At 43.3% G+C, this 27914-nt stretch overlaps 1 protein-coding gene and 1 long non-coding RNA gene across 2 annotated transcripts in view; one reads left to right on the top strand and one right to left on the bottom strand.

Moving 5' to 3' along the window:
* The window catches only part of rab3db (RAB3D, member RAS oncogene family, b), a 46737-nt gene extending 20240 nt beyond the window's left edge, over positions 1-26497 (bottom strand). The window contains exons 1-2 of the mRNA XM_030142368.1: positions 26169-26497; positions 771-1007 (exon numbers count right to left, since the gene is read on the bottom strand). Of these exons, the coding sequence (XP_029998228.1) occupies positions 771-1007 (237 nt within the window). The 5' untranslated portion in view covers positions 26169-26497. The remainder of the gene's footprint in view (positions 1-770; positions 1008-26168) is intronic.
* Positions 9548-20878, top strand: LOC115424949 (uncharacterized). Its single transcript, XR_003936143.1, has 3 exons — positions 9548-9557; positions 13103-13113; positions 20807-20878. It is a non-coding gene; the product is annotated as an uncharacterized LOC115424949 (long non-coding RNA).
* Positions 26498-27914: the final 1417 nt, after the last annotated feature.

Genomic DNA, 27914 nt, shown 5'->3' with positions numbered 1-27914 from the left:
CCACTGATGGCTGTCAGAGTGTAGAGCTATTTAACACTTTTTATTTTACTGCATTTTCTTTTTGTTAAATGTAACTACTTCAACTACCTTTAATTATTTTAATTAAACCAAAGGATGTGTCAAAATCACCATTAAAAACGTGTGTTTAGTATGGTTGAAGTGAAATGTTCATTCAGTTCATTAAATCACTGCAGTGTTTGTTAATGTTTAATAAATGTTTTGTTTTGTTAGAGCACTGACTCCTGTTTTATTTAAAAGCTGTAGACAATCTAATGTAGTGTTGATACATTTTGGATTATCAGTCTCACAGTGTGCTTAATTTGATAAATTTGACAAAAAGATTAACTGTAAAAACATTCTACAATAAGATACTGACTTACGAATAAGTAAGAACTATTAACTGGCAACATTAGTTGCCAGGCAACTCATGTAATTTGAATGGAATACAAGATAATTTTGTAAACTAAAATACAATTAATGGTTGTTTATATGAAACAACAATACCTTGCTGTAATCTATATACAGCAAAAACCTGTAAATAGTATCTGGTAATATCCTGTAATTATTTTTACAGTAATTATCAAACAATTTTACAGCACTTTACTGGCATCATTTATGCTTAAATTCTACAGGAAAATTTGTTGCAGTGTAGTTATTGTCCAAAAGCTGTAGTTCAGGCTTTCTGTTACTACCTACAAAAGATGGTGTGGTGAAGCAGTACATGTAATTGCCCAAACGAAAACCACAAGTGTCATCTATAATACACTCACCCAAATCTGCAACTTGATCCTCTTGTCGTTGCGAAAGACGGTCTTGACTTTAAAGTCTATGCCCACAGTGCTGACGAAGGCCGAGGTAAAGGAGTCATCTGCATAACGAAATAGAAAGGAGGTTTTTCCAACACTGCTGTTACCGATGATCAGGAGCTTAAACATGTAGTCAAAGTTCTGGTCGGCTGCATCCTTTTGGGATGGCTGTTGTTGGAGCCATGAGTCAGTCAATGCCATCTGAAAAAGGAACATGTAAACTTTATTTTAAAAAAGCAAGATACAGCAGCCTGACTGTAATCAATGCAGAACAGTTATTTAATCAACTAGAGCTGAAACTGAGTTGCTATTACCGTCTCATTTGAGAATTGTGTTATTGAAAACATGTATACATGGGTTACTTCTCCTGTCAGTGCCATGGACCTGATGAAGATCTGGAGTTAGTTCCGAAGAGCCTCCAACTCACTGCTCACTGCTCCTAATGTGCCAACACTAAATGCTAATGCTAGGCACTGTGTGTGTGTGTGTGTGTGTGTGTGTGTGTGTGTATATTAGGATGGGTAAAATGGAGAGACTGAATTTGCTTCATTTGAACAACAATGGACTAAAGATATTTTAATGAAGATTAAAAGGCAAACATATTCAAATCAACCCTAGCTTGGCTCTAAACAGTGTGTCAAAGCAAATTTAACAAGGAGTCGAAGGTCTGTAGCTGCACAGTTGAGAACAGGAATCTGTCCTCTGGCCACAGAAGTCGTCTGATCTACTGACATCCAGGAGGACGACAGGTTGTGTGAGGTTGACTATGAATCCCATTTTCTGTTGTACTGTCCTTAAGATGCCCATATTTGAATGAACCATCTGTCCACAACCCAGAAATATTTTGTTTGTTCTAACGAAGACAGAATGGAGTGATTGCTAAAGTTTAATGTTAATAAGTTGACAGTCTTTTATTCTATAATTTGTAAACAAACCAGGATTTAAGTATTAAGTGTATTTTATGTGCACTACAATAATAAATCAGATAAATCATGCATTGAATAAAATCACAGATTTCTCCCCTTGAACACTGTTGGAAATACAATGCTAGTACAACAGTTAAATCAATACGTAACATAGGCCTAGTCATTTTTGTCCCATTTAAAGCAGATATACAGCAGACATTATATATTTTACCTCTATATATGACCACATTCAGATTATGTCATATGCGTTTGTTGGTAAGGAGTAGAGCCAGACTGGGATTTTTGGAGCCGATATCAATATTGGGGACTTATATCAGCCAATATCCGATATATATTGCCCGATAACCAATATATCGGTCGATATATCATATAACAACATCGATATACACAGGATATAATAGTTTTATATCCAGTCCATCCTTGTCGGATTGTCGGACCAGGGTGGGGATTGCGGTCCGTGATTGCGGGAGGGATACCATGATAGCTGGAGTGGACGTGAAAGTGAAACTGGCACGCTTTACTATTCCTTTAACTCTCCAGGCAGCACAGACACACAGAAGCAGCGAGCAACAGAATCTCTGCACAGCAAAAAAAGTTAATACATCAGTTACATATTGACAGATGTTGATTAATCGGTGATAGTCTGAGCAGATGACACAGAGGTAATGCGCCACATCGCTATGACGTCCAGGTACTCTAAAGTCAGTAGTATCCTGTAATGGAAACGGTCTCCAGGAATAGGACTTGGTATCCAAGTCGAGTTGAGCTGGTTCCACGTAGCGGAAACGTGGCATAAGACAGTAATTCTGGATTTCTTAAAAGACCCTGAGAGTTATTGAACAAAAAAGTCAAGTGGTTGACCCAAAAAAATTTCACTGAGCTAGACGATCCAATTGGCTGTCCATCAAGACACAGGGTTATCCACAACCCAAATGAAGGCTGTGACTAGTGCCAACTGCAGCCCAATAATCTTCAGACAACATCTGCGAGAGAAGGGCTTTAAGAACAAAAAACGTCTTCAAAGGCCTCACCTCCTTCAACGCCCCAAAATTGGATTTTCCAAGAGAGCACCAAACATGGGACATTGAAAGATGAGAAAAAATTTAACCTTGACGGTCCTGATTCCTTCCAACACTAGTGGCACGACAAGGAGATCCCGCTGGAGATGTTTTCTACACAGCACAGTGGAGGGTGTACCCAGAGGTCACATTAACCGAAAATATTCCGTCATTGACGTATTTTTTTAAAAAATGACGGAAAATTCTGAAGGCCGTCCGTCATTTTGACAGATTAAAATACTGAGGGTAATCTATTGTTAACCTTTCCTGCTCGGCTCGTCCGACCGTAGTCAGCGAGCACAGGGGAGATTTCCTCCAGGGCCAATGTCGGGGTTAACTCCCTTGCCAGTAGTGGAAGACAGCAGCTTTTACTTTATGCACAGTATATCAATGTTAGAACACTTTTTCCTTCTGTCATTTTACACACTCATATTCAAAACTGCCGCTCCCTCACCTTGCTCGACCACTCACACCATACGCACATGCGTATGGTGTGCGAGAGCCACACACTGCTCTCGCACTTAAAGGAACAAACACACCCCCCAATCTCATAACACTACCAAAGAAAGTTTTCACACAACACTGTGAACAGAACCTGCTTGCAGAATCGCTGGTCTGTCTGTCTCTTAACAAGGCATCAAAACAGTCCATAAACAGCCTCCTATCTGTATAGAACCAACAGCACCACTGTTCACAACACACTGATAAAACCAGCAGTACTTCAGTCCATGACTCACCGTAGTCCACCTGTCGTAGACCCCCTGTCCAGTTAGTCCACCTGTAGTAGACCCCCTGTCCCGTGATGGTGAGTGTGCATATTAATCAGTCAGTGCCAGTCTTGTCGTTGTTAGCTAAATTTAGCCAAAATTAGATGCTTACTTGCTAGTGCAAAATGTGAAGACAGCCGAGGTCTCCTTATTTTAGAAAGCCCAGTAAATATGATGGCATAATAACACGGTGAAAAAAGAGGGACTGATGCGGTGAAGGATGACAGACAAGCAAGGAATCACCAGTGGCATTTGTGTGTGCTATATGTACGCATTTTCTACCTTTCATGTGTTATTAGATGGTGTATCAATTTGTGCGTAGGATCTCTGGTTAACATAACCCAAACTCTAACCCTCAGTGCATAACACACCAATAAAAGTGGCGTATATAATTATGCAAGTCGGGATATCACGGTTGGTTTTCGCCAGCAGCAACTACAATTGCTGCATCATTTAGATGTTTTTGAACATTAAATACAACTAGATATATCTCTTTATCATTAAAAAATAAAATTTGAAATGACGGATAATAATATGTTATGACGGAATTTTTACGACCTGTCCGTCTAAATGATGGACATAAAAATGTCTAGCACAACTTCTGGGTGTACCATCATGATCTGGGGTGCTTTTTCCTCAGTGGAACAATGGAGGTTCAGGCTGTGCAGGGGTGTCAAATGGCGGCTGCTATGTGGAGATGTTGCACAAGGGGCATCCCTCATGACTGAGGGCCCTCATCTGTGTGGTAATGGACTGGGTTTTTCAACAGGACAACACTGCAGTTCACAATGAAATAAAAATTAAATAAAATTTGCATTTATAAAGCACTTTTCCTTCAGTGGAATCGCAAAGTGCTACAGTCAGCACTTCAACTGGAAAATGCAGTTGTTGGTCCTACATCATGATGGACCTCCCCTGCACTGTTGTTCTGCTACTGGATACTCACCTCATGTTGGACAAATTCATTTGCATAAAGTTGGGCATTGCTCAACTTTTTGACGGACAGAACCATCGATTTGGTTGCAACGCATACCAGAATGTTTTGCGGAACCGTCGGGTGTGTCCCATAGAAAGTGAATAGAGGTACTGACGACAGTAGAGTTCATGACGTTTGGTAGTGGATCATTAACACTTCTTGCCTCTACCTCTGCTTCCCACTACGTGTGTCAGGGGAGGAGGGGAGCATCGGAGGTCAGGCAGGGGGAGGTGGGTGGGGCTTTGGAGGAAGGGGGTTTGTTCATATTAAAATTTTTACTAAGTGTTGTACAACATGCCCCAGATCGGTAGGTATAACTTTAAATGCAAAATGGATTTACGACCAGAGACATCAGACGAGGTTAAGTATTACAGAGTGAGATGGAATGTGGCAGGGAAGGATTCCTGTACCCCTCGGTCCGTTCAAACGGCGGGCTGGCATGGGCTTGCTTATAGCCCCTCAGCTCCGTCACCATGTGTTGGAGTTCACCCCGGGTGAATGAGAGGGTCGCGTCCCTGTGCCTTCGGGTCGGGGACAGGTGCCTCACTGTTGTCTCGGCCTACCGGGCCAAAACAGCAGTGCAGAGTACCCGGCCTTCTTGGAGTCCCTGGCGGAGGGGTGTGGATGGCGCTCCGACCTGGGGACTCCATGTCTCCTGGGTGACTTCAACGCTAACGTGGGCAACGACAGTGAGACCTGGAGGATGGGAAGAACGGCCTCCCCGATCTGAACCCGAAAAGGTGTTTTGTTATTGGGACTTCTGTGCTAGTACAGTTTGTCTATATAGGGCTGCTCGATATAGATAAAAAAAAATAATCACGATTATCTTAGCAATAATTGAAATCACGATTATTAAACAGGATATTTGTTAACCTTAAAATTGTTTATTTTTTTCTTGCAAAACAATGTAAAATATACTCTTTAAAACATAAAGAAAGCTTTTTAACCACTAAAACAAGTATGTTCACTTTTGTACGAAACAAAAAATCTTTTGAATGCAAATAAGTGTACTGTAAATTCAAGTATGTTTCCTTTTGTAAATAAATAGTACACTGGAATTAAACTGCTATAAACTTTCCATAGAACTGGAGCAACAAAAAAAAAAAAAAAAAAAAAAAGCTCACGTAAAGTGCAAAATTATAAATTCAAGTATGTTCAGTGTGGTATGAAACAGTAAATTCAGTGGCGTGCCGTGAGGTTTCAGTTCAGGCCTTCTGTATACATCAGCCATCTAGAATACGTTATGTTAGGGTTATACAGGTTAGGGTTAGGTTAATATGGGAGTCGCAGCGTAAAGAGATTCGGAAACTGAAGATTGCATTGCGGACGAAGTTGTAGACGGAGTTGTTTTTATGTGTTTTAGTTTTCATAAGATTATGATAAAGGTGGCGGTGGTTTAAACTTCAGATGGTTAAAAAGGTTTGTTGTGTTACCGGTCGGGTGCGAACACAACTACGAAACACTCTTTGCACGTGATGTGTTTTTGCTCTTCGTCGTCTCATCAAACCCAAAGTGATTCCATACAATTGAATTGACTTGCCTTTTTTGTTTACCCGCACTTCTGCTGTGATTCTCCTGCCAGTTTTCCAGACCGCTAGGTACAACTGTCCTGGTGGGGTGGACCTGCCGGCTAGCTGGCAGCAGTAGCTTAGAGGGGGCGGGGGCAGAGCAGCTCATGGTAGTTTACGTGCGCGTGAATTAAAATGACTCAAAATTAATAATCGTTTTTTTCTCGATTACATAATTTTTGTAATCGTTGCGTGTAATAATCGAAATCGTAATGAATTTCGATTAATTGCACAGCTCTAGTCTATAACGAACACCATGTTCAACCACAGGGATGCCCATAAGTGCACTTGGCACCAGGACGCCCTAGGTCGGAGGTCGATGATCGACTTCGTTGCCGTGCCATCAGACCTCTGGCCACGTGTTTTGGACACTCGGGTGAAGAGAGGGGCAGAGCTGTCAACCGATCACCACCTGGTGGTGAGTTAGATCCGCTGGCAAAGGAGGAAGCCCAGACAGACTCAGCAGGCCCAAATGTGTTGTGAGGGTCTGTTGGAACGTCTGGCAGAGTCTGATGTCAGCGCGGTCTTTAACTCTCACCTCCGGGAGAGCTTCTCCCCAGATCCCGGGGGAGGTTGGGGACATTGAGTCCAAGTAGACCATGTCCTCCACCTCCATTGTCGAAGCGGCTGCTCGGAGCTGTGGCCGCAGGGGTCTCCGGTGCCTGCTGTGGGTGCCAATCCCCAAACCCGGTGGGTGGACCCCGGAAGTAAGGGATGCCGTCAAGCTGAAGAAGGAGTCTTATCGAGCCTTGTTGGCTCATGGGACTCCAGAGGCAGCTGATGGGTACCGGAAGTAGGCCAAGTGTCCTGCAGCCCGAGCGGCTTGTGGAGGCAAAAACTCGGATCTGGGTGGAGTTTGGGGAGGCCATGGAGGAGGACTATCGGTCGGCCTCGAGGAAATTCTGGCAAACCGTTCGGCGACTCTGGAGGGGAAAGCAGTGTCCCCACAACACTGTTTACAGGTGGAAGTGGGGAGTTGCTGACCTCGACTGGGGATGTTATCGGACAGTGGAAGGAATATCTTTGAGGATCTCACTCAATCCCGCTGCACGTCTTCCATGGAGGAAGAAGAGGCTGAGGTCTCAGAGGTGGACTCGTCCATCACCCAAGCTGAAGTCACCGAGGTGTGTTGGCAAGCTCCTCAGTGGCAGGGCACCGGGGGTGGTGAGATTCACCCTGAGTACCTTAAGTCTCTGGAAGTGCAGGGACTGTCTTGGCTGACCACGTCTCTGTAACATCGCGTGGCAGTCGGGGGACAGTACCTCTGGATTGGCAGACCGGGTGGTGGTCCCCCTTTTTAGAAGGGGGACCGGAGGATGTGCTCCAACTACAGGGGGATCACACTCCTCAGCCTCCCGGGGAAAGTCTATTCCAGGGTACTGGAGAGGAGGATCCGACCGATAGTCGAACATCAGATCCAGGAGGAAACAATATGGTTTTCAACCTGGTCGCGGAACACCAGACCAGCTCTATACCCTCCATTGGGTACTCGAGGGTTCATGGGAGTTCGCCCAACCAGTCCACATGTGTTTTGTGGATTTGGAGAAGGTGTCTCGACCGTGCCCCTCGTGATATCCTGTGGGGGGGTGCTTCGGGAGTATGGGGTCCGGGGCCCTCTGTTAAGGGCAGTCTGGATCCTTGTATGACCGAAGCAGGAGCCTGGTTCGCATTGTCGGCAGTAAGTCCGACCTGTTCCGGGGCATATTGGACTCCGGCAGGGCTGTCCTTTGTCACCGGTTCTGTTCATAATTTTTTATAGACAGAATTTCGAGGCGCAGCAGGGCCGGAGGGGGGCCAGTTGGGGGACCACAGGATTTCATCTCTGCTTGTTTGCGGATGAGTTGTCCGGTTGGCCTCATCGAGCCCGGACCTTCAGCGTGCCCTGGGGTGGGTTTGAAGCGAGTGTGAAGCGAGCGGATGAGGATCAGCACCTCCAAATCCGAGGCCATGGTTCTCGACCGGAAAAAGGTGGTCTGCCCTCTCCGGGTCGGTGGGGGAGCCCCTGCCCCAAGTGGAGGATGTTTAAGTATCTTGGGTCTTGTTCACACGTGAGGGAAGGATAGAGCGTGAGATTGACAGACAGATCGGTGCAGCGTCTGCAGTGATGCAGTCGCTGTACCAATCTGTCGTGGTGAAGAAGGAGCTGAGCCGAGAGGCGAAGCTCTTGATTTACCGTTCAATCTACATTCCCACCCTCACCTATGGTCATGAGCTTTGGGTCATGACCGAAAGGACAAGATCCCGGATACAAGCGGTCGAAAGGAGCTTCCTCCGTAAGGTGGCTGGGTTGCACCCTTAGAGATAGGGTGAGGAGCTCAGTCACCAGGGAGGAGCTCAGAGTACAGCCGCTGCTCCCTCCGGTCGAGAGGGGGCCAGCTGAGGGTGGCTCGGGGCATCTGTTTCGGATGCCTCTGGACGCCTCCTTGGGGAGGTGTTCCGGGCATTGTCCTGCCGGGAGGAGACCTCGGGGAAGACCAAGGACACGCTGGAGGGACTATGTCTCTCAGCTGGCCTGGGAACGCCTCGGGGTCCCCCCGGAAGAGCTGGAGGAGGTGTCTAGGGAGAGGGAAGTCTGGGCATCCCTGCTTAGACTGTTTAGACCAGGGGTCGGCAACCCGCGGCTCCGGAGCCACATGCGGCTCTTTCATCCTTCTGTTGCGGCTCTGCACGGCTTGGGAAAATAAATTATAAGTGTCCGATTGAAGTGTGTGTTATTTGTCTCAAAAACGTGTATCATGTCTTCTTATTAAGTCAAAGTTTTTAACTTCTTTCTTCAGACCTTGTGCAATTTCGGTGATCAGCATTCGCCTTCTTTGGAGACGTTTGACAGGACTTGACGTGTCAGCCGGCATGCGTGGAATGCCCTGCGACACCAGAACTGCACAATATCTGAACAAAGTATTTTATTTGTGTTTGTTCGTTTGTTTAATTGTAGTTTTAAATTGTAAGATTATTGTGCGCTGGTTCCTCATACGATCTATGGTCAATGCATTTCCCCGTTGAAGCCTGGCTTCTATGGGAGTCTATGGGACCGAGTAGAACCTTTTTTTTCATTGCGTCAAAACTGGATGGTAATTAGATAAAGGTTTTCTTTGAGTTCAAATGAAATTCTTCCCTGTATGTAAATGGGTCTGATATGTGTGAGCTTGCTGTCTTATCTATAGGTTAATTTGTTGTTAATATGATGATTAAAAAACAAAAGACAAAAAACGAGACAATAAAAGGATAGTAAAAAAGCACATTTTCTCTTTCTTTTTTTTGTCGGTGGATTTATTGGGGTTTCCTTTGGATTCATGCCGATACGGGATTGGCTTGCTTTTGCACCGGCTGTGGATTCACGGACTTAAAATGACTTGAAAGACACTTGAAAGTGAACAAATGTTTGTTTTTCATTACAGTAGGACTTTTAATTTATTTTTAAAATATAAAGATTAAAAAGAAGTAATTATGTCTGTTGTAATATCATTTTCATTTAACATTACGCACGACGTGTAGTAGGGACGAGATGCCACGGTACTTGGCACCGTGCTGTGGTACCTGGTACCGAGCCGTGGTACCGAGCTGAGCTGTGGTACCGAGCCATGGTCCCACGGCGCCATGGCACCTGGCACCAAGCTGTGGCCCGCAGTACCACGGCTCGGTGCCAGGTGCCATGGCATGACCAAGGTGCCGCGGCACCTCGGGGAAGATGCTAGGTGCTGTGGCACCGCAGTACTACAACTCAGTGCCAGGTGCTGTGGCACTGCGGTACCAGGGCTTGGTGCCGGGTGCCGTTGCACTGCAGTGCCACTGCTCGGTTCAGGTGCCATGGCACGCGGTGCCACAACTGGTGCTGCACCACTGTCACCTTGAGCCGAGGCACCACCGCGGTGCCACGGCAACTGGCACCGAGCCATGGTACGGTGGTGCAACGGCAACCCAGCGTTGGCCCGAGGTGCGCGCGGCGACCATGAGCAGAGGTGCGGCGGGCACCAAGTTCTTGGGAAAAGAACCGGTTTGTAGTCTGGAATTATGGTATATTAGGCTAACATCTTCATTTCAGATGTCAAAAGTGTTTGCGGCTCCCAGTGTTGTGTTTCCGTGGAAACCGTGTCGAAATGGCTCTTTGAGTGTTAAGGTTGCCAACCCCTGGTTTAGACTGTTTACCCCCGCGACCCGGCCCCGGCCCCAGATAAAGCAGAAAATAATGGATGGATGTCCGTTCAACAGCGGAGCTGCAGCTGTCTTTTTGAGAAGGTGTCTGTCCAGTGTGTGGAAGCCGCTGTCTGTCCAGTGTGTGGTGAAGAGGTGCTTATCATTGTCAATGATGGAGATCAGCCTTGTTTGCCTTGTTTGCCTTGTTTGGTCCGTTTAAAACGGACCAGAGTTCGTTTGCTCCCTTGGTTCGGACCTTTTGGGCTGGTGTGAATAAAACCACCGAACTCTGTTCCGGACCAAACAAGCGAACCGAGACCCAGTTTGAAGAGGTGGTCTCGGTGCGGTTCCATACGAACCCTGGTGCAGTTCGTCTGAGGGTGTGAAAGCAGGCCGGACCCAATCCGACACAGTTGGGTTTTTGTACCTAATGAGCTCCGTCGTGCGTCGAGCATTATGGACAACAGAGTTTTACCAGAGAAGCGCTCAGAGTGAGGATAAGCTACGGAGCTGAAAATGAGCCGTAGTCAAACTTGGAGCTCGGAAGGGACACGCTGCCTTGTGGACATCTGGGCAGAGGTGCATATAACACAGCTGCTAGAAAGGACACAGAAAAACTCCGACGTTTCAGCTTGTTCAGGCGAGAGAATGATTAGGATGACGGTTAGATTTGTCTGTTGTGCTTGAAATAAAAAAATAATAAACGACTTCATCACCCCCAGCAAACTTTACCTGCGTTAAGGAATTCTGTCCCTGGCTAAACTCAACGGTGATATAGGATAGATGCGCATAGGTAAGCAGTACGGAGCACTAATGCTTTTGGAGACAGCTCTTTTCATATACTAGCAGAATTCACACTCCAGACCTGTTCTGTCTTGCGTGAATCAGACCAACAGTCACAACATGATGTGCACACGAGCGCTGTCCTCCATAGCTGTCTTGCCCTGTGTCTTCGTCATTGAGAAATGAATTCTACAATACTGTAAACCTGACGTTGCATCAACGCTCTTGCTGCTCAAACACTTGTGCAGACGTCTGCATCTGTAAAAAAACACTATGACGATAACAAAAACAGCACGCAAAATTTCCATGATTCTGTCCTTTCACTTTGGACTGAGCGCTTTAATGGACACTGCTCATTTCTGTCCAATGGATGAACTGACCTCAGCACAAGTGGTTTTGTTTACAGATTTTGGTCCACTTACAAAACTGTACAGTGTGAATACGAACCGCACCAAATTAAAAAAAATAAAAAAATTTGGTCCGGACCAAAGCAAGTGAACTATCGGACTTTCTGGTGTGAATACACCCTAAGTGTCCTCTCCACCATGGTCTCAAAATTGTCCAGCCTCAGACCGATTACAGAGCCAGCCTTCTTGATAATTTTAAACAAGTCTGTTGGTGTCACTGGCTCGGATGCTGCTACCCCAACAGACAGCCGCAAAGAAGATGGCGCTGGCCACAACAGACTGCAAAAAGATCTCCAACATCTTGTTGCATATGTTGAAGGATCGAGCTTCCTCAGAAATAGAGTTGGCTTATCTCCTTCTTGTACACAGCCTCAGTGTTGGATTTCCACTTCAGTCTGTGCTGATCATCACCCCCCAGGTATTATACTCCCCCACAGTCTCTCCCCGGATCCATAGGGGCTGTGAAGGTGTCCTCTTCTTCCTGAAGTCAACCACCATCTCCCTGTCTTGTTGACGTTCGGCCTCAGGTGATTCTGTTCAGTCCACTCCACACAAGTATTCCACCAGTTTCCTGTACTTGCCCTCCTCTCCCTCTTTTAGACACCTCACAACAGCTGAGTCATCAGAACTGGCTCGGATGCTGCTACCCCAACAGACAGCCGCAAAGAAGATGGCGCTGGCCACAACAGACTGCAAAAAGATCTCCAACATCTTGTTGCATATGTGAAGGATCTGAGCTTCCTCAGAAAATAGAGTTGGCTTATCTCCTTCTTGTACACAGCCTCAGTGTTGGATTTCCACTTCAGTCTGTTGCTGATCATCACCCCCAGGTATTTATACTCCCCCACAGTCTCTCCCGGATCCATAGGGGCTGTGAAGGTGTCCTCCTTCTTCTGAAGTCAACCACCATCTCCCTGGTCTTGTTGACGTTCGGCCTCAGGTGATTCTGTTCAGTCCACTCCACAAGTATTCCACCAGTTTCCTGTACTTGCCCTCCTCTCCCTCTTTTAGGACACCTCACAACAGCTGAGTCATCAAGAAACATCTGCAGATGACAAGACTCAGTTGTGTTGGAAGTCCGAGGTGGATAAGGTTAAGAGGAAAGGGGAACGCACAGTCCCCTGTGAAGCTCTGTACCACTGACCACCACATCAGACAGGACACTGCCCAGAGAGACAAACTGGCCTGTCTGTCAAGTAGTCAGTAATCCAGGAGATCACTGAGCTGCAGACACCCATCACCTAAAACTTCTCACCCAGCAGCAGAGGCTGGATGGTAGTAAAAGCAGTGGAAAAATCAAAGAATGTGGTCCCTCACAGTGCTTCCTCCACCATCCAGGTGCATATGGCTCATTGCAGCAGGTAGATGATAGCATCATCAACTCCCAAATGGGGTTGATAAGAAACAGCAGGAGGTCTAAAAACATCTTCACCTGTGGCCTCACCAGTCACCCCAGGACCTTCATTACATGAGAGGTGAGAGTTACTGGTCTGTAGTCAGCCAGATGGAGCTGACTTCTTAGGGACAGGAACCAGGCAGGGGCGTCTTCCACAGCACCAGTACCTCTCTCCACACTCAGGCTCAGGTGTAGCAGTACAGAAGACAGCTGGGCGGCACAGGTCCTCAGTATCCTGGGGGGAGATGCCATCAGGGACCTGCAGCCTTCCACTGGTAAAGTCTCTCCAGAGGTCTCCTAAGCAGTGTTGCCAGATATTACTGACAGCCTTCAGCCCAAATCCAATGTAAAACCCACCAATCTCACTAAAACCAGCCCAAATTTCTACCTCTCCAGGGACTAATGTTAAAACCATAAAATATTACATGTGACAACAAAATGATTACAATACTGTCCAAAGGGTAAAAACGGTAATAAGCAGGCTCCCACAGAGTTCAAACAGACAGTAAAATAACCAACACAGGTTATCTTCCCAATCAAGACGTCATAGCAACTGCATAAAAAAGTTTTCCAATCAAATGTGAGCAACAACTGAAGCCAACTGTAAACTTATGCAGTTCGACACACAAACAACCCACCTGATTGATTAGCTAAGAATGAATTGGCCACCATACTTAAGTCAATCAACACACAGCGCACATAGAACAATAAAGTGATCTTAACCTAATGCGCAGTATATTAATTTGTCTTCTCTTGAACTTTGATGTTGAATGTGAATAACTATATACAGTCAGTGAAAGCCAGATAAGCAGGCTACAACCCCATTTGTTTGGGCTGCCAACAGACAGTGACCAATCACAGTGACACTTCATCAACCAATGACTGTCACAGACTGAGGATGCCAAGTTGGACCAATTCTCTTCAAATAAATAAATGAACTAATGACTTGAAGGCAAGGACACAATGGTTTATTGAAATGTTTTAGTTTGTACTTTTTTGACCCATGACATTAAATATTTTGCTAAAAACCCGCCAATGTTGTGAAAACCAGCCCAAATCTCATCAACCCACGCAATGCCTTTTTTCCAGCCTAATGTGTTCAAAACCAGTCCAATTGAGTAGGAGTCAGCTCTGTCCAGGCTCCCAGGTGTCTGTCTGTTCCTCCCCTTCATTCTTGTGATTTGTTTCATCTCCGTCCACACACGTCCTTACATTGTTCTGCTGGAGTTTGGCCTCCAGCTTCCTCCTGTAGGTATCTTTACATGTCCTCAGCTCCTCTCTGAGTTTCATGCCACACTCTCCTCAGCTCCTGTCTGTCTCCAGAACTGAAAGCCCTCTTCTTCGTTTTCAGGTCAATGGTGATCCATGGCTTGTTGTTGGGGTAACAATGCACTAGGGCTGTGCGATTAATTGATTTTAAATCAAAAATCGGATTTTTTAATAAGAACAATTTTAGAAAAAGGGAAATTGTCAAACTGATTTAATCTCTCTTGCGTCTCCAGGTCGGGGGCGCCCCTGTTCCCAATACATCGTGACAAAGTGAGAAACAAACAAGGGAATATATATATATATATATATATATATATATATATATATATATATATATATATATATATATATATATATATATATATAGGAGATGCTTTTGAAAGTGGAGATGGCTGAAAGCGGAGAAGAAGAATTTGAAGATCGATGCTGAAGTTGCTAATTTTCTCCTGGACGGGTAAGATTCAGCTATGTTTGGATAACTTAGTTCTACTTATTGTAAGCACAGACATTTTCAAACATTCTCTCCAGTCAAATAGATTATTCATGTTCATTCATAGTTCACATTAGCCGGTATGCAGGTGGGTCATGGAATTAACCAGGTACTAAATTGTTTGAGAAACAAAAACGGTAACTTGTTATTGCTAACATTAGAAACGTATTACGCTGAGACGCCGTTAGCATTAGGGATGTAAACAATTAATCAACTAACGATTAATTGTCAATAAGAATTTGCTCAATTAAATTATTAATTGTCGGTTAATTGCCCTTGTCCCACACCTGTCCGAAGGCTGTCGGTTTTGTCCACGCTGCAACGCCGTGGCTGGTCATCGAACTGGATCATGGCATTGATGAGTTAGAATGACTTTATGGACATGGTTTAGTGAAACACGACCCGACCCCTGTTCTGTTTGTGGGAGCGGTGCACCCCAGACTAAATACACACACAAATGGGGAGTCGGTATCAGATTGGAGCGTTTTCCTGAAGGCTGGTCTAGTCCGAGGTCAGTGAGACAAAAGTTGAAAACATCCTCCAGGCTTCTGCTCCGGGACACAGGTATGCCAAACATTATGTCCTGCAGTCCTGCAGCAAATTAAAATTTGCAAAGCTTCAGGAGGTAGGTGAAAGATAAATGAGCAAAAAGTTTCACTTTCACTTCTGCAGGGACACGGACTGCACCACCCCGTACCCCTATAGTATTAAAAGTAGGACGGAAAAGTGATCAGGCATGCGCGCAGTTACCAACCCAACACACCGATCCCCCGGTGCTCATGCGGCCGAGAGTAACACCCCCCCACACACACACACACGAAATGCACGCGCACCCCCCCCCCCTCCCCCCCCACCAAAAACGCACGCGCGTGCCCCCCCCCCCCCCATTACACACTGCCACACCACAAGATGAATTCCACAGGAAACACGGACTGTATCCAATGGTTAATAAATCAATCATTAAGGAATATGACATGCTTTTTTCATGAATATAAACAATATTAGCTTTTATTCTTATAGACTGTATTGAAAGACAAATTCAGGTGTCTCAGAAAAATCGCTGCTTATCAATGAATCGTTAATTGATCGATAAGGTTAACCCAACTAATGATTAATGGATTAATTTGCATCCCTAGTTAGCATGGCATGGCAATATGAAACGTAATTGAGACAATACATCAGTCAAATGAGTCCTCTTTCAGTCTTTACACATAGTATAGTAGCCTGTTGAACAGAGACAGCAGGCACATATCGAGGCACTGGCATGGATTCTGCAGCAACTAACCCACAGCTTTGTGTGTTTTTGCCTGCCATACATGTAGCCACAGTGCCCATGGCATGTAGCCATGGAGCCAGTGGCACAAAGCCGTGGCACCCCGGGCGGCTGCCGCAGAATTCATGCCAGTGCCTCAAAATGCACCCACTGTCTCTCCTGTGGAATTTGATGGACTATTCACGCAGAGGAGTGAAAAGCAAGTGAACCAATATGACCATTGCTAAGTTAGTTTATTTGTCACTAGTCTCGATTTTTAAATTACTTTGCAAACCATTATGCCAAGAAGCATAAACAGAAGTAACAGACAATAAACTTATAGTGCAGGGCTTGTTGTTTGCCATGGTAACTCCTTGTAGTAGATGCTCATGCTGTATCTGCCAACCTCTAGTGTGTGTGTGTGTGTGTGTGTGTGTGGGGGGGGGGGGGGAGCAGATACCATACTCCACAGTATTTTGAATGTGATTGCAGTACCAGTTTTGGCCACAAACCTACATACGGCTCCTTTAACTCCTTTCAGAATTCTTACATTTTTTCCAATATAAAATTTGTCAAAAATGAATTTAATGCAACCACATGTTGTCTTTTAAGAGAACAACATTAAAAAAAAGTATAAATGTCTTAATGATGACAGCAGTAATGAGGATAGTAATTTATCCTGACATATTGAAATTTGGCATCAAATTACAGGACCTTTTTTGTGGTATTGGTAAGTTTAGTATCCAGCCCTACCTGTTACAAGTAATAACTTGTACTGTTGTAGCTACACTTAAAGGTCCTGTATGGAGAAATCATTTAAAGTGGATTGCAGCAACACCTTCAGCCAGAATCAGTGGTGTTTTTAAGGGACAAAGACTCCATTTCCCATGAGCACAAACGTACGTTTGTTTTGAAGCTACTGAAACAGCAACTTGCAGGGTGCAAAGTGACTAGAGCCCAACTGATTAATCGGCCGGCCGATTAATCAGGCCAATCATAGCGTATCACCACTTAATCAACATCGGCCAATATGTAGCCGATGTAGCCGATATATTTTTTTTTTTTTGCTGCGCTGAGATTCTGTCACTTGCTGCTCCTGTGTGTGTGTGTGCTGCATGGAGAATAACAGGAACTTTAAAGCAAGTTAGTTTCATTTTCACTCCTGCTTGGACAATGATGCTATCACCCCCCCACACACAATCCATAATCACACCTCCCCCCGCCCTCCCACTCGCGTGCTCTGACAAGGATGGACTGCTTATTCCCCCCCCCCCCCCCCCGACAAAAATCACGGATTGCTTCCGGGCACTCTGGTGGGGATGGACCGCTACCCCCCCCCCCCTCGTCTTATGAAGTATCCCACACACACCACACCCATGTCCGCATGCACTTCCTGTCTACCTCACAGGTTCATTCTGCCAGCAGGTCTGGGTGTTAACAGTGTAGGGGAGACCAGGGACAGTTGCAACACGGGTCAGTTGTAACTCTTGCAATTGCTCCAATCAGGAGCAAGTTAAGACTCACCTACTTCACTCTGCACATGCTCAGTTTAGTCCTTAGTCCACATAAGAACACTGCATGAAAAGTGGGGTTTTCGTCAGTTAACGTCCCTGTAAATTGCTGTGGAACTTGAAATTAACGCCTACTGGTGGGAATTTGAAGTCACCACAGAAAATTCTCTCTAACTGCCAGGAATTGCCGTGAATTCCCCCCTCTGGTTAGAGAGCCTTGGCAATAACCCCTCCCCAGCCCCTTGGGCTATGTGAGGTTTTCGTATGTAAATGGTCCTGCTGTGAGGTATACAAATGCAAATGGAGTCGTACATGACACAGCAGTTTACAGTGGAGGTGAGACAACAACTCAGTGACTTGAACCAGGCAGACACTGCTGGATGAGCCACCAGACTGTGAACAAGAACCAGAAAAAGGCTGGAGCACAATCCAAAAATTGTGGTAAGTATAAATTCAATTAATTATTACATGTGTGCTATTTAGGTGGGAATTTTATCTTAGTGTGACTTTCTTAGTTAATTGCACAGTGTATGATAGTGTGGTTTGACTTGAGGAACTGATTAAAGTAATGAATCTGTCTCATTGACCTGCTGGAACCTGGAGGTGTTTGTTCCTCAAAGTGACTTAGTCTTGTATTTTTTTAGGAAGGTGTGCGCCATCTGCAAAACAGTGAAGGAAACAACAGATGGTAGGAACCAGAGCAAGGGTCAGATTTTAAAGAGTTTGGATCCATTCTGCTCTATAGAAGTAAATGTATGCCTTTAATGTATGCTTTTTCTGAACTATTTCTATTTGGTTTTCAGACTGAGCTCACCCACAGTGAAGCAGTGACTGCTCATTTAATGGCAGCTCCAGCTGCAAGTCCAGGCTTGAATGGAGTAGAAAGTGGAGTCCTGTTGATTAAGTAACTTTAATAGTTTGTTGTGTTTTTGTTTCTCTATTGTTATAATCCTATGCATCTATTTTTTTACTCTTCCTAACTGTATATTTTAATTCCAGTGGCCTGTAAGACATAAACAGTCCAATGGAACTACACATACAGCCAACCAGATCTACAGTCCAGGCAGAAGCCATGAACATTTCAGCCCACAGCAGAGAAGAAAGACGGTAAGATTTATAAGAATCTGTGTTTAATCTGAATCTGACACAAACACCACATTCTACTACTGTTGGCCTCACAGTGCAGCACTGATGGTACTTCTGTCTGTACAGCAGCTGGAGGCAAAAGAGGCTGAACTGGCCAACAAGGAGGAGATTATGGAGGGGGATCACAATGGATATGACGTCTGATGAAGAAGATGGCACTGCTGAAGGGACATCTGGGTGGACTGTAAGGCCTCCATCCTTCCAGAGTCTGGAGCTCTCTAACCTTTGAGCTGCACTCTAACACACACTACAGCAGAACCAGCATATGTTCTACCACCACAGACACTACAGCAGAACCAACACATGTTCTACCACCACAGACACTACAGCAGAACCAACACATGTTCTACCACCACAGACACTACAGCAGAACCAACACATGTTCTACCACCACAGACACTACAGCAGAACCAACACATGTTCTACCACCACAGACACTACTGCAGAACCAACACATGTTCTACCACCAAAGAAGACTGGACTGGACCCACCCTCAGAGAAGATGGCACCAACACTTGTCTGATGTGATGTTTTTTAGGTCAAAGATCAAACTTATTTCATACGTTGTATAAATTACTTTCATAAGTTACAATAAGTTGATAATAGATAAATCAGTTAAAATCTGTTAAATGCAGTTGGCTTAAGAATTGATAGGAGTGAGATGTCTTCTCCTTAAGGATCTTTGTGTTCGCTGTGCGCTAAGGTTGTATACAGAGTGGGCGCTCTTTTGCTAGAGATGATCTTCGACGTATATTTGCCGTTCGCTATTTTCTCTGCAGTTAAAGTTCAGAAAACTCATGTTCGTTACGTGTGCTCTACTACTGTGTGCCTTTGGAAAATTTTCTTCTTTGTAAGTGTATATATCCGAAAACAACATTAGGTTCTAGATGTTGGTTGATTGAAACTGTTCTGTGAACGTGTAATGAAGCTAACGTTTATGATATTCAAGCTAGTGATGTGAGTGCATTACGTGTGTAGAGTAATTAATAAGAACTGTCTGTTAGTAATTTAAGTTGGACGTATTTTATATGTTGCAGTTACAAAAACGTTAATGAAAACGTCAAGTAAAGGAGAAGCTCCAGCTCAGAACAGAAAGCCTTGTTTGGACTCTACTGTGTTGTTGTTTGTGGCTGGAGCTGCACAGTCACATGTTGTGAGGACAGCACATCTGACTGAACTGACTGTGGACATTCTAAGTTTGTTTAATTTGAAAGTGTTGGCACTGTTTTCTTAAATATGTAAGTGTGCTTTTTGCATTCTGCATTTTATTAAAGCTTGTCTTTATTTTTTAACATGATCTTGGCAGTCGTGTTCTTTCTTAATTGATATGGTGGTGCTGTTTTCAGTATGTTAATTATACCCTGCAACAATAAATAAATATGTAAATAAATATCTGAATAATAAACATAATAATAACAATAATAATAATAATATTTTTAATGGATGGGGCATATATAATGCTGCACAGATGACCAATCACATGTGAGCTGTCCTTTGTGGTAACATCCAATGGGATGCTATAAAAAGAAAAAAAACATCCAATGTGTGTCTCTGTGGTCGGACATGGCAGGCACCAGTGACATTCAAATGTAAATGAGGGTCGTTCACACCTCTGCGAGCTGTTAACCCCCGCACCCGCTCGCCCCACACCTGCCTCGCTCCTCCCCACACCCGCCCCGCTCCTCCTCCCCGGTTGGCTCCGTTTGCGGCCAGTTTCAGGCACAGCTGAACTTTTCTGTAAACTCACGATAATTACGGGAATCTTTGAAGTTGGCGGGCGTTTACGGGGTCGATAATCTAGTTTTTCATGCAGTGGAAGTTGTAGTGACATGGGGCAGACACATCAAAATTTGTGAGTGAAAACATAATTGTGTGGTAAGTTTTTTGCTCTAATTATTTTTGTGATGGCATAGTTTGCATTTGAAAGTTGTGTCAATTATATTTGTGACATAAACAAAGATTTATGCAACTGTTTATCCACCTGTCCACAATTATCTAATATAAGATTATTATATCCTGTGCAGATCAGTGTTCTTATTTCATATATCGGCCAATATATCGGTTATCGGCCAATATCAGATGTCAGCCAATATATTGGATATCGGCTTTTTTTAGCCCCCAACATCGGCATCGGCCCAAAAAAATCCCCTATCGGTCGGGCTCTAAAAGTGACGTTTGAAACAAGACAACAAGCAATCTTAATGTCCTTCACTTCAAGTCCGTTTGTAGCGTCGTTTAGTAACTGATGTGAAAACAAAAGTGAAACCTAACTTTGGACATCCAATGCCTGCTTCTGTGCCTGTCTTTCACTTTGGAGCTCCGGAGTGTTACTCACAGTCCGGTGCTCTAAGACATGCCCCAATAGTATACATTTGCACTAGCTTTTCCAAAAAGTATTCAAGCATTTTCAGAAATTACTTCAGTCATTCAACATCTTCAGCATTCTGCATTAGCAGTTCAGCACTAGCTGCTTCAGCCTTCTGTATTCACAGTATTCTACTTTTATAACTGTCTTGTTCCCAAAGGGCAGTTTAGCATTCAGGCCCAGCAATGAACATTAAACTTTGTACATAATCATTTCAGTCTCACCTTACAAGGCCCTTAGTTTGAGACTGAAACAATGCTCCAAATAAAACATATTACCAACACCAAAGAGCTAGCCCTGTGGCTAACACAGAAGCATTTACTAAGTATTTGACTGAGCCACCAACAGCCACTTTAGTAAAATACAGTGTTCCAATGCATATATGTATAAAGAAAAGAAGCATTCTATACCTGTCTAGAAGAAAGAGGGCCAACTCCGGGTTTGTTTTCTTTCCTTTTAACTCCCTTAGTTTTCTCCATCGGTCCAAAGCAATACAGAGGTTTACCGGTGTTTTAGCCCGTGCTCTATCACTCTCCTGTTTAGCTTTCTTTTTCTTTCTGCCAGGCCAGCTCCAGTTCCAGTCTCCACCATTACAACAAAATAAATCCAAGAACTCCCTGTCTTTAGGAGAAAGGACAGATCTTAACTTCTTACTCGTTCAGCTTACTTCTCACTGCTAAACTTTGCTGATCGGTGTGGTGTTGTCATACTGACGCAAGTCTGCTGTAAATCAGTCCAGTCTTGTCCGACCCCATCGGAGAAACTGGAAATAGCATTTGGAAATAACCTATTTTGATTCTGATAATCTCATTTTAAATTGCAGACTACGATCAGGCATATATATAAAATTAGACTTTTTCAAGATCACATAGAAAGTCCATACAGGACCTTTAAAATCATCCAATTTCCAGGTTATCATGACATCAAGCAGGTCATCTACACCCCACACAGGCAAAATAACACCCTCTAAATCAGCTCAATAAGCCTTAGGACTGAACTCACACTGACTCTTCACTTTGATGAAAGGTTTGTAACATTGCTGCTGATGAGCTCCGATGAATACTTCAAAAAAGAGCTGTTGAATGTTACTTTTTTTAATAAAGAGTGGATAGTAACATATTAACCAAGTGTCAAAAACAACATATTTAATATGCCAAGACACTATAGTAGTGTTGAAGGAAATCAACATCAAGAGACATTTCATCAGACCAGATTAATGGCCAAATGTTGACTAATTTAACAGTTGATACTACATTTACAAAGATAAGTGATGCTTTCTATGTCAACACCTACACTGTGCAGGCTTGCATGTTGATTTGATGTTGTAATAAGAGGCTGTAATTTTTCTCACAGTAAGAACATTTTCACAACTTTGTGCACTGTTCAATCTGAAGACTATGTGCAATCCTGGCATATTACATAAAGTCCCCTGTCATGTCACAGCACCCAGCTCTTTCTAATCTGTCATGACACTGGCTCTAAATTCCTAAATCACATGATTTATGTGTTGTTTAAGGGTCTCCAAAGGTCTGGCAGAAATATTTTGTGTTCTTAAAGATCCCATAACCTTGATCCACCAGCTGTAATTATATCAATTATTTCTTCCAACTTTGGCTCAACTTAAGTCAGAGGTAAACCCAGTCACATGTGACAATGTTTACAGTGAAGCTCAATACGTCTACAGGCATACAAGTCAATCACTTCAGAAAATTCCTTCCTGATTGGGTTCACCGTAAACGTTCTTGTTACTGTTTCTGTGTCGCTTAATTCTGTGGTGTGAAGTTCCCTCTGAGTATGTAAATTACTAAGAAGGCACAAATTCAAAGCATACCAATTAACTGCAATAATAGGCTAAAATCCCTCTTCCTTTACATGTTGAAATGAAAGCACAGCATAGAAACCATCCCCGACAAACATTCAGATCTATAGCATTAGACATCCTGACTGTATCACAATAAGTAGCTGAGATGACAAAGGACCAGATCAAGCACACATGGACACATTTCATGTTCAATAAGCTCTGTGTTGAACACTAAATAATTTATCTCCATGTTTAATATATGTATGAATAAGGTGTGTAACGGTATAGGTATCCCACGGTTCGGTCCGTACCTCGGTTATTGGGCCACAGTTTCTGTATGTGTTTTGTGCATAAAGAGAATTTTTTTCTATCTCCCAAAATTATATTTTTATTCTGCTCGTCAGCAAAATGAATGTCACAGTAGGAACAAAATATATCACTGTACTTAATAACATAACACTTTCTGTATTGAACACTGGAACCCTTTCTTATTCCTTGACTACTTGTAGTACAGTCGTATAAAACAGACACATGCACACATAGGGCCCAAAGGGGGCTTTTTTAAATAAATAAATTCCTGCTCTGCATAGGGATGTAAAAGAAAACAGCGGTATGAAAACGCCATGGTTATCTATCATACACATTTCCTTGTAATAACGTGTCATGGTATTGTTTGTGTCAGAGTCCTGCACCAGGTCGGGTGGACCAGGTCGTGGGTACAGGCATGGGTAGAATTAAATGAAATGCGGTGTGGGTAGCGGACAAGGAAGTGAAAAAATAAAAGAAGATTCACGGTTGAAAATAATTTGCGGACATTTCATGATGATGATCATCTAATTTCACCATGGTTGATCCACAGCTAGTTTGTTTTATTGTGAAGTGAGCTTCACCTCTGTTTACATCCACCCACAGACAGCACTGAGGAGCATATATTAGAGATTTATTGATGACGTGCATTTTAGCCAAAAATAAAGCCCTTAAAAGTGAGTTACTGCATAGACAATGTTTAATCACGGCTCGGCTTGCGGGTCTAATGTACATGGATATGGGTGGGTGTGAGTTTGCAGGCAGACGGTCTGTGTCTGCTGTCTCTCAATGAGGGGTGAGGCCTCCCGCACTTGCACGCTCACATGCATGTCCAGAGGGAGAGGACAGACAGGCACACACAGTGGCCTTCAAACCAGTATAAAAGTGCTAATGCAAAATCAATTGCAAAACCAAAATCCCGCAGTCCAGAAGGACAGATTGTCCTGTGCAGGGTAGACGGTTTCCCTAAGTATTGTTATGTTCCTAGTATGAATAGTACTAGGATCGCAACAGTACATGTTATCCATGGTTCAGTATGTACTGCAGTTCTTGAGTCACAGTTCACGGTACGGTACAGTTTGGACGCAGAGTCCCGCTGAAAATAGTACGTTGTGTGTTGTGTATGTGACATAAATAGGTATGTCCATTTCTAGCGTTGTCATGCGTCACTGCCTTCATACATCCATGCGTCCTGTACACTAGAATGAGCATTTCTCAATCAATCCACCTGACGGTGCCACTCTTAAAATCATACTGGCCGAATACCATGAAGAACAGTAAAGTTTTTTAAGAAGAAAGTCATAATAACAAATATGGCGACGACAGAGGAGGTTTACTTATGTGGATATTAATGCTGATACTCAGAACCTTCTGATGCTCATTCAGAGAGTTGATTTCCCACCGTACAGCATATCAATCAGCATCAGCAGAAAAAATAGAGTGTAGTTGTCATAAATGTTGCCATAAATAATCGGTAGTTTTTCACTAACTCACAGAGTCACTCTTTGAAAAGTGCCACTATTTATGAAAATTATTCTGTTCAAATCTCAACACTGCCTCCATGGTTCCCGGTGATAGGCCTACTGCTTCGTATTCTCCATCTGGGTACAGAGCTCCCAGAAAACGGACAGAATTACGTATGTAATATCAAAACAAATGTTGACATCAAATATTATATATTTCACAGATATCAATATTATATTATTTCGTCTTTTTTTTTTTGCATTCTGATGTGATTTTGAATGAAATCATTTTAGTTTCATTTGATGTCACTGTTTTATCAATGAAAGTTTATAATTTTTTTTTTTTTTTTTTTTCAGTTTTTTTTACGCTAACTGAGGTTTTTCAGTTTCAACTTTCTGTCACCTTTATGGCATGAAGGGGAGGGTTTGAGGAGAAGGGCTAGGAGGGCATAATTTGCATATTATTTGCATATTGAAAACAGCAACACTTGGCTCAGTCAGCTGGACTCCGCCGGACTTAGAGAGACAGCAGGCACATATTGAGGCACTGGTATGGATTTTGCGGGAGCCGCCCTGGGTGCCACAGCTTCATGTCACAGCTATGCGCCACTGGTGCTGTGTCCCGGGTGCCACGGCTTCCACGATTCATGCCACAGGTGCTGCAGGTGCCAGTGCTGTGGATTCATGCCACAGGTACCACGCGGCTTCGTGCCACAGGTGAAAACTGCATGTAGCCACAGCACCAGAATCACGTAGCCGTGGCATGAACCCGTGGGACCTGTGGCATGAAGCCATGGCACCCAAGGCGGCTGCCACATAATCCATGCCAGTGCCTCGATATGCCTCTCTAAATCCAGCAGGATCCAGCCGACTGAGGTGAGTGTTACTGTTTTCAATATGCACATAATATGCAAATTGCACTCTCCTAGCCCTTCCCCTCAAACCCTCTGAACTGAAACTGAAAAAACACAGTAAGCCTAAAAAAAACTGTGATAAAAAAAATGTCATCGAAATGATAAACTGTCATTGATAAAATGGTGACATAAAAAAATATGATTTTCATTAAAAACCACACCAGAATGCAAAAAAGTTATAACATGAAATAATATAACATTTGATGTCTTTGTTTTAAACTTTAATGAAACGTTATCAATGCCAATACCTGTTTTGATGCCATTACAATTTTTTACAACACACGTTTTTCCATGCCAATGTATTTTCTTTTTTTTTTTTTTTAAGTTTCAGGGTGTGTTTTTAATGCGAAATTTTATTTTCAATATCAAACATTAAAGTCACGTTTTGGCTCCATATATACTGAGCTGCAGCATGGATGACAATGAGAGCTCCTTTATGGGACACTGGAGTAGCATTATCTCCAGTAAAACAAATAGAGGCCGCTGTGGTGGATAGGGTGGGATGATGGTGCAACCATGTCGCTCAGTTGGCACTGTTGCTAATCCAGAAGGTTGACCAACAGGAAATGAGCCATATTGATTAGCTGGTAGCTGCCACATCTGTCATTAGGAGGACACACGCAGAGACGAGAATAAATTGGTTTTCGTTGGATATAGTTTGATTGTAGTAGAGCTAGTATCCAACAGAATGCCACACCGCTACAACATTAACAAAACATAAAACACTAGCTATATGTACTGTGTAACTTCATTACATTACGAGTAAGATGCCAGGTCGCGAGCACGTAAAGAAAAACGGCAGCAACACACAGAAACTTGGGCCAACTTACCTTCTGCCGTAAAAAAACAAACGTACAATTCGGTTTCCTCTCCGACTCTCAGTTATACGCTGTTATCTTCCGTGAGATAGGGTGTGAAGTAATAATACCCCAGTAGAAATAAGCTAACTAACAACGTGCACCTGAGATGTCTTTTTTTTACTCCTCCGGTGAAAACCCCACACGCACTCGACCAAACAAGTTTCTTTTCTTTCCGTTGCGGCTCCCGGATCTCAGCTTCGGACACGACGTAGAGAGATATGTGTCTGAGTAGATACGGACACTGACTAAATTGGAGCTTCTGTCCGTCCTTCTGTCTTTCCACACGGCTCGCGCAGAGGTGTTCGCCGGGCGTTCACGGGAGCGCGCGGGAGCCACACTAACGCACACACCCTGAAAACACACGTCCAGTAGAGCTAACACTCTGCAACTAAGACAGGGTTAAACCTGTTAGCCCTCAAACTGTATACACAACCATTAGTCAGGGAGCCAAAGTATCAAAAGCTCAATAAAATGGGTTGAACCTGACATGGTCCGTCATACTTTTTATTTGTGTTTTCTTTGTTAGTTTTGATTCTAAGGACCAATAATTGGAGGGTCTGCTCTGCTGGAAATATCGAGAAAAAAATTGTCGCCTTATTAGTATATGTACCCCTCATTTTTTTATGTAAAATTTGGAAAAATTTACATTTTTCCTTCAATCCTCAGTGGGCTGGGTAAGCTGTCATAAATGCATTCCACATGCAAACAACATATGGTGACAACCTTCAACGAAAAAATAATTCTCAAAACACATTTCTGCATGATTTTGGCTCAATTTAATGAAAAAAAAAAAATTAGGCGTTTTCTCACTTTTTTCTAATATTTTCAACTTTACTTCATTGGCAATCAGCTATTCCCCCAAGTTATGACATCAGCCAATATGCCATTCCTTTCACCAAACAATGTACTCAATCCACAGAAAAAAATATATACAGTATATAAAAATCCAACCAAAATCAATGGATCTGTGATGATTTCTCGACTAGTTGGCAATACAGGCACAGAACCTCAATAGAATTTTAAGCTACTCTCAAAATTCCAAAAGACATACTGGATATTTAACATGGTTGTTAATGTCCACATTATTAACAATCATGGCCTAGGCATCTTTTTAATGTCAACATAACTCTGAGAAATCACTTGAGGTCTATGTACCCTGAGAGGTCAATCACTGATTAAAAAAAAAAAAAAAAAAAACACCCACAGCTCAGATTTACAAAAGCAACGGCCATTTGCTTAGGAAATAAAAGTTGGCTGATATAATGACAGGTGGAAGCAGAAATAAGAGAACCGGTGAAACTGGAGAAACATAACAGAACATATAAAACACCAATAGTAATAGTATAATACACACTAATGCTGTGAATGTACAATTATTTATGAAGTCTTTGAGTCCCTTATTAACCAGCTAAAGCCAGTGTCATGTTTCAGGCCAGAGGTTGTAGTATCCATATCAAGCCGCTCTATTTTACCAGATAACAGTCTGAACCCTGATTTGTTTGGTCTGCAGATATTTACCAACTGCAGGGTCATGAAAAACCATCATCCTAGTGAATTAGAACTCAGGTTGACTGATTAGGTTTGTTATCTGTGCTTTGACCACCAAGTTAATACTATCTGTAAGAAAGCACATCAGCGCATGTATATTTACCAGAAACACCATAGTTTTAACCCCAAGTGCCTAAATTTATTTGTAAATACAAAAAAAAAAATTGT

Source organism: Sphaeramia orbicularis, chromosome 8 (assembly GCF_902148855.1).
Source record: "Sphaeramia orbicularis chromosome 8, fSphaOr1.1, whole genome shotgun sequence".
Classification (NCBI taxonomy): domain Eukaryota; kingdom Metazoa; phylum Chordata; class Actinopteri; order Kurtiformes; family Apogonidae; genus Sphaeramia; species Sphaeramia orbicularis.
The sequence above is the reverse complement of the archived record's forward strand: the minus strand, read 5'-3'. Positions and strand labels throughout refer to the sequence as shown.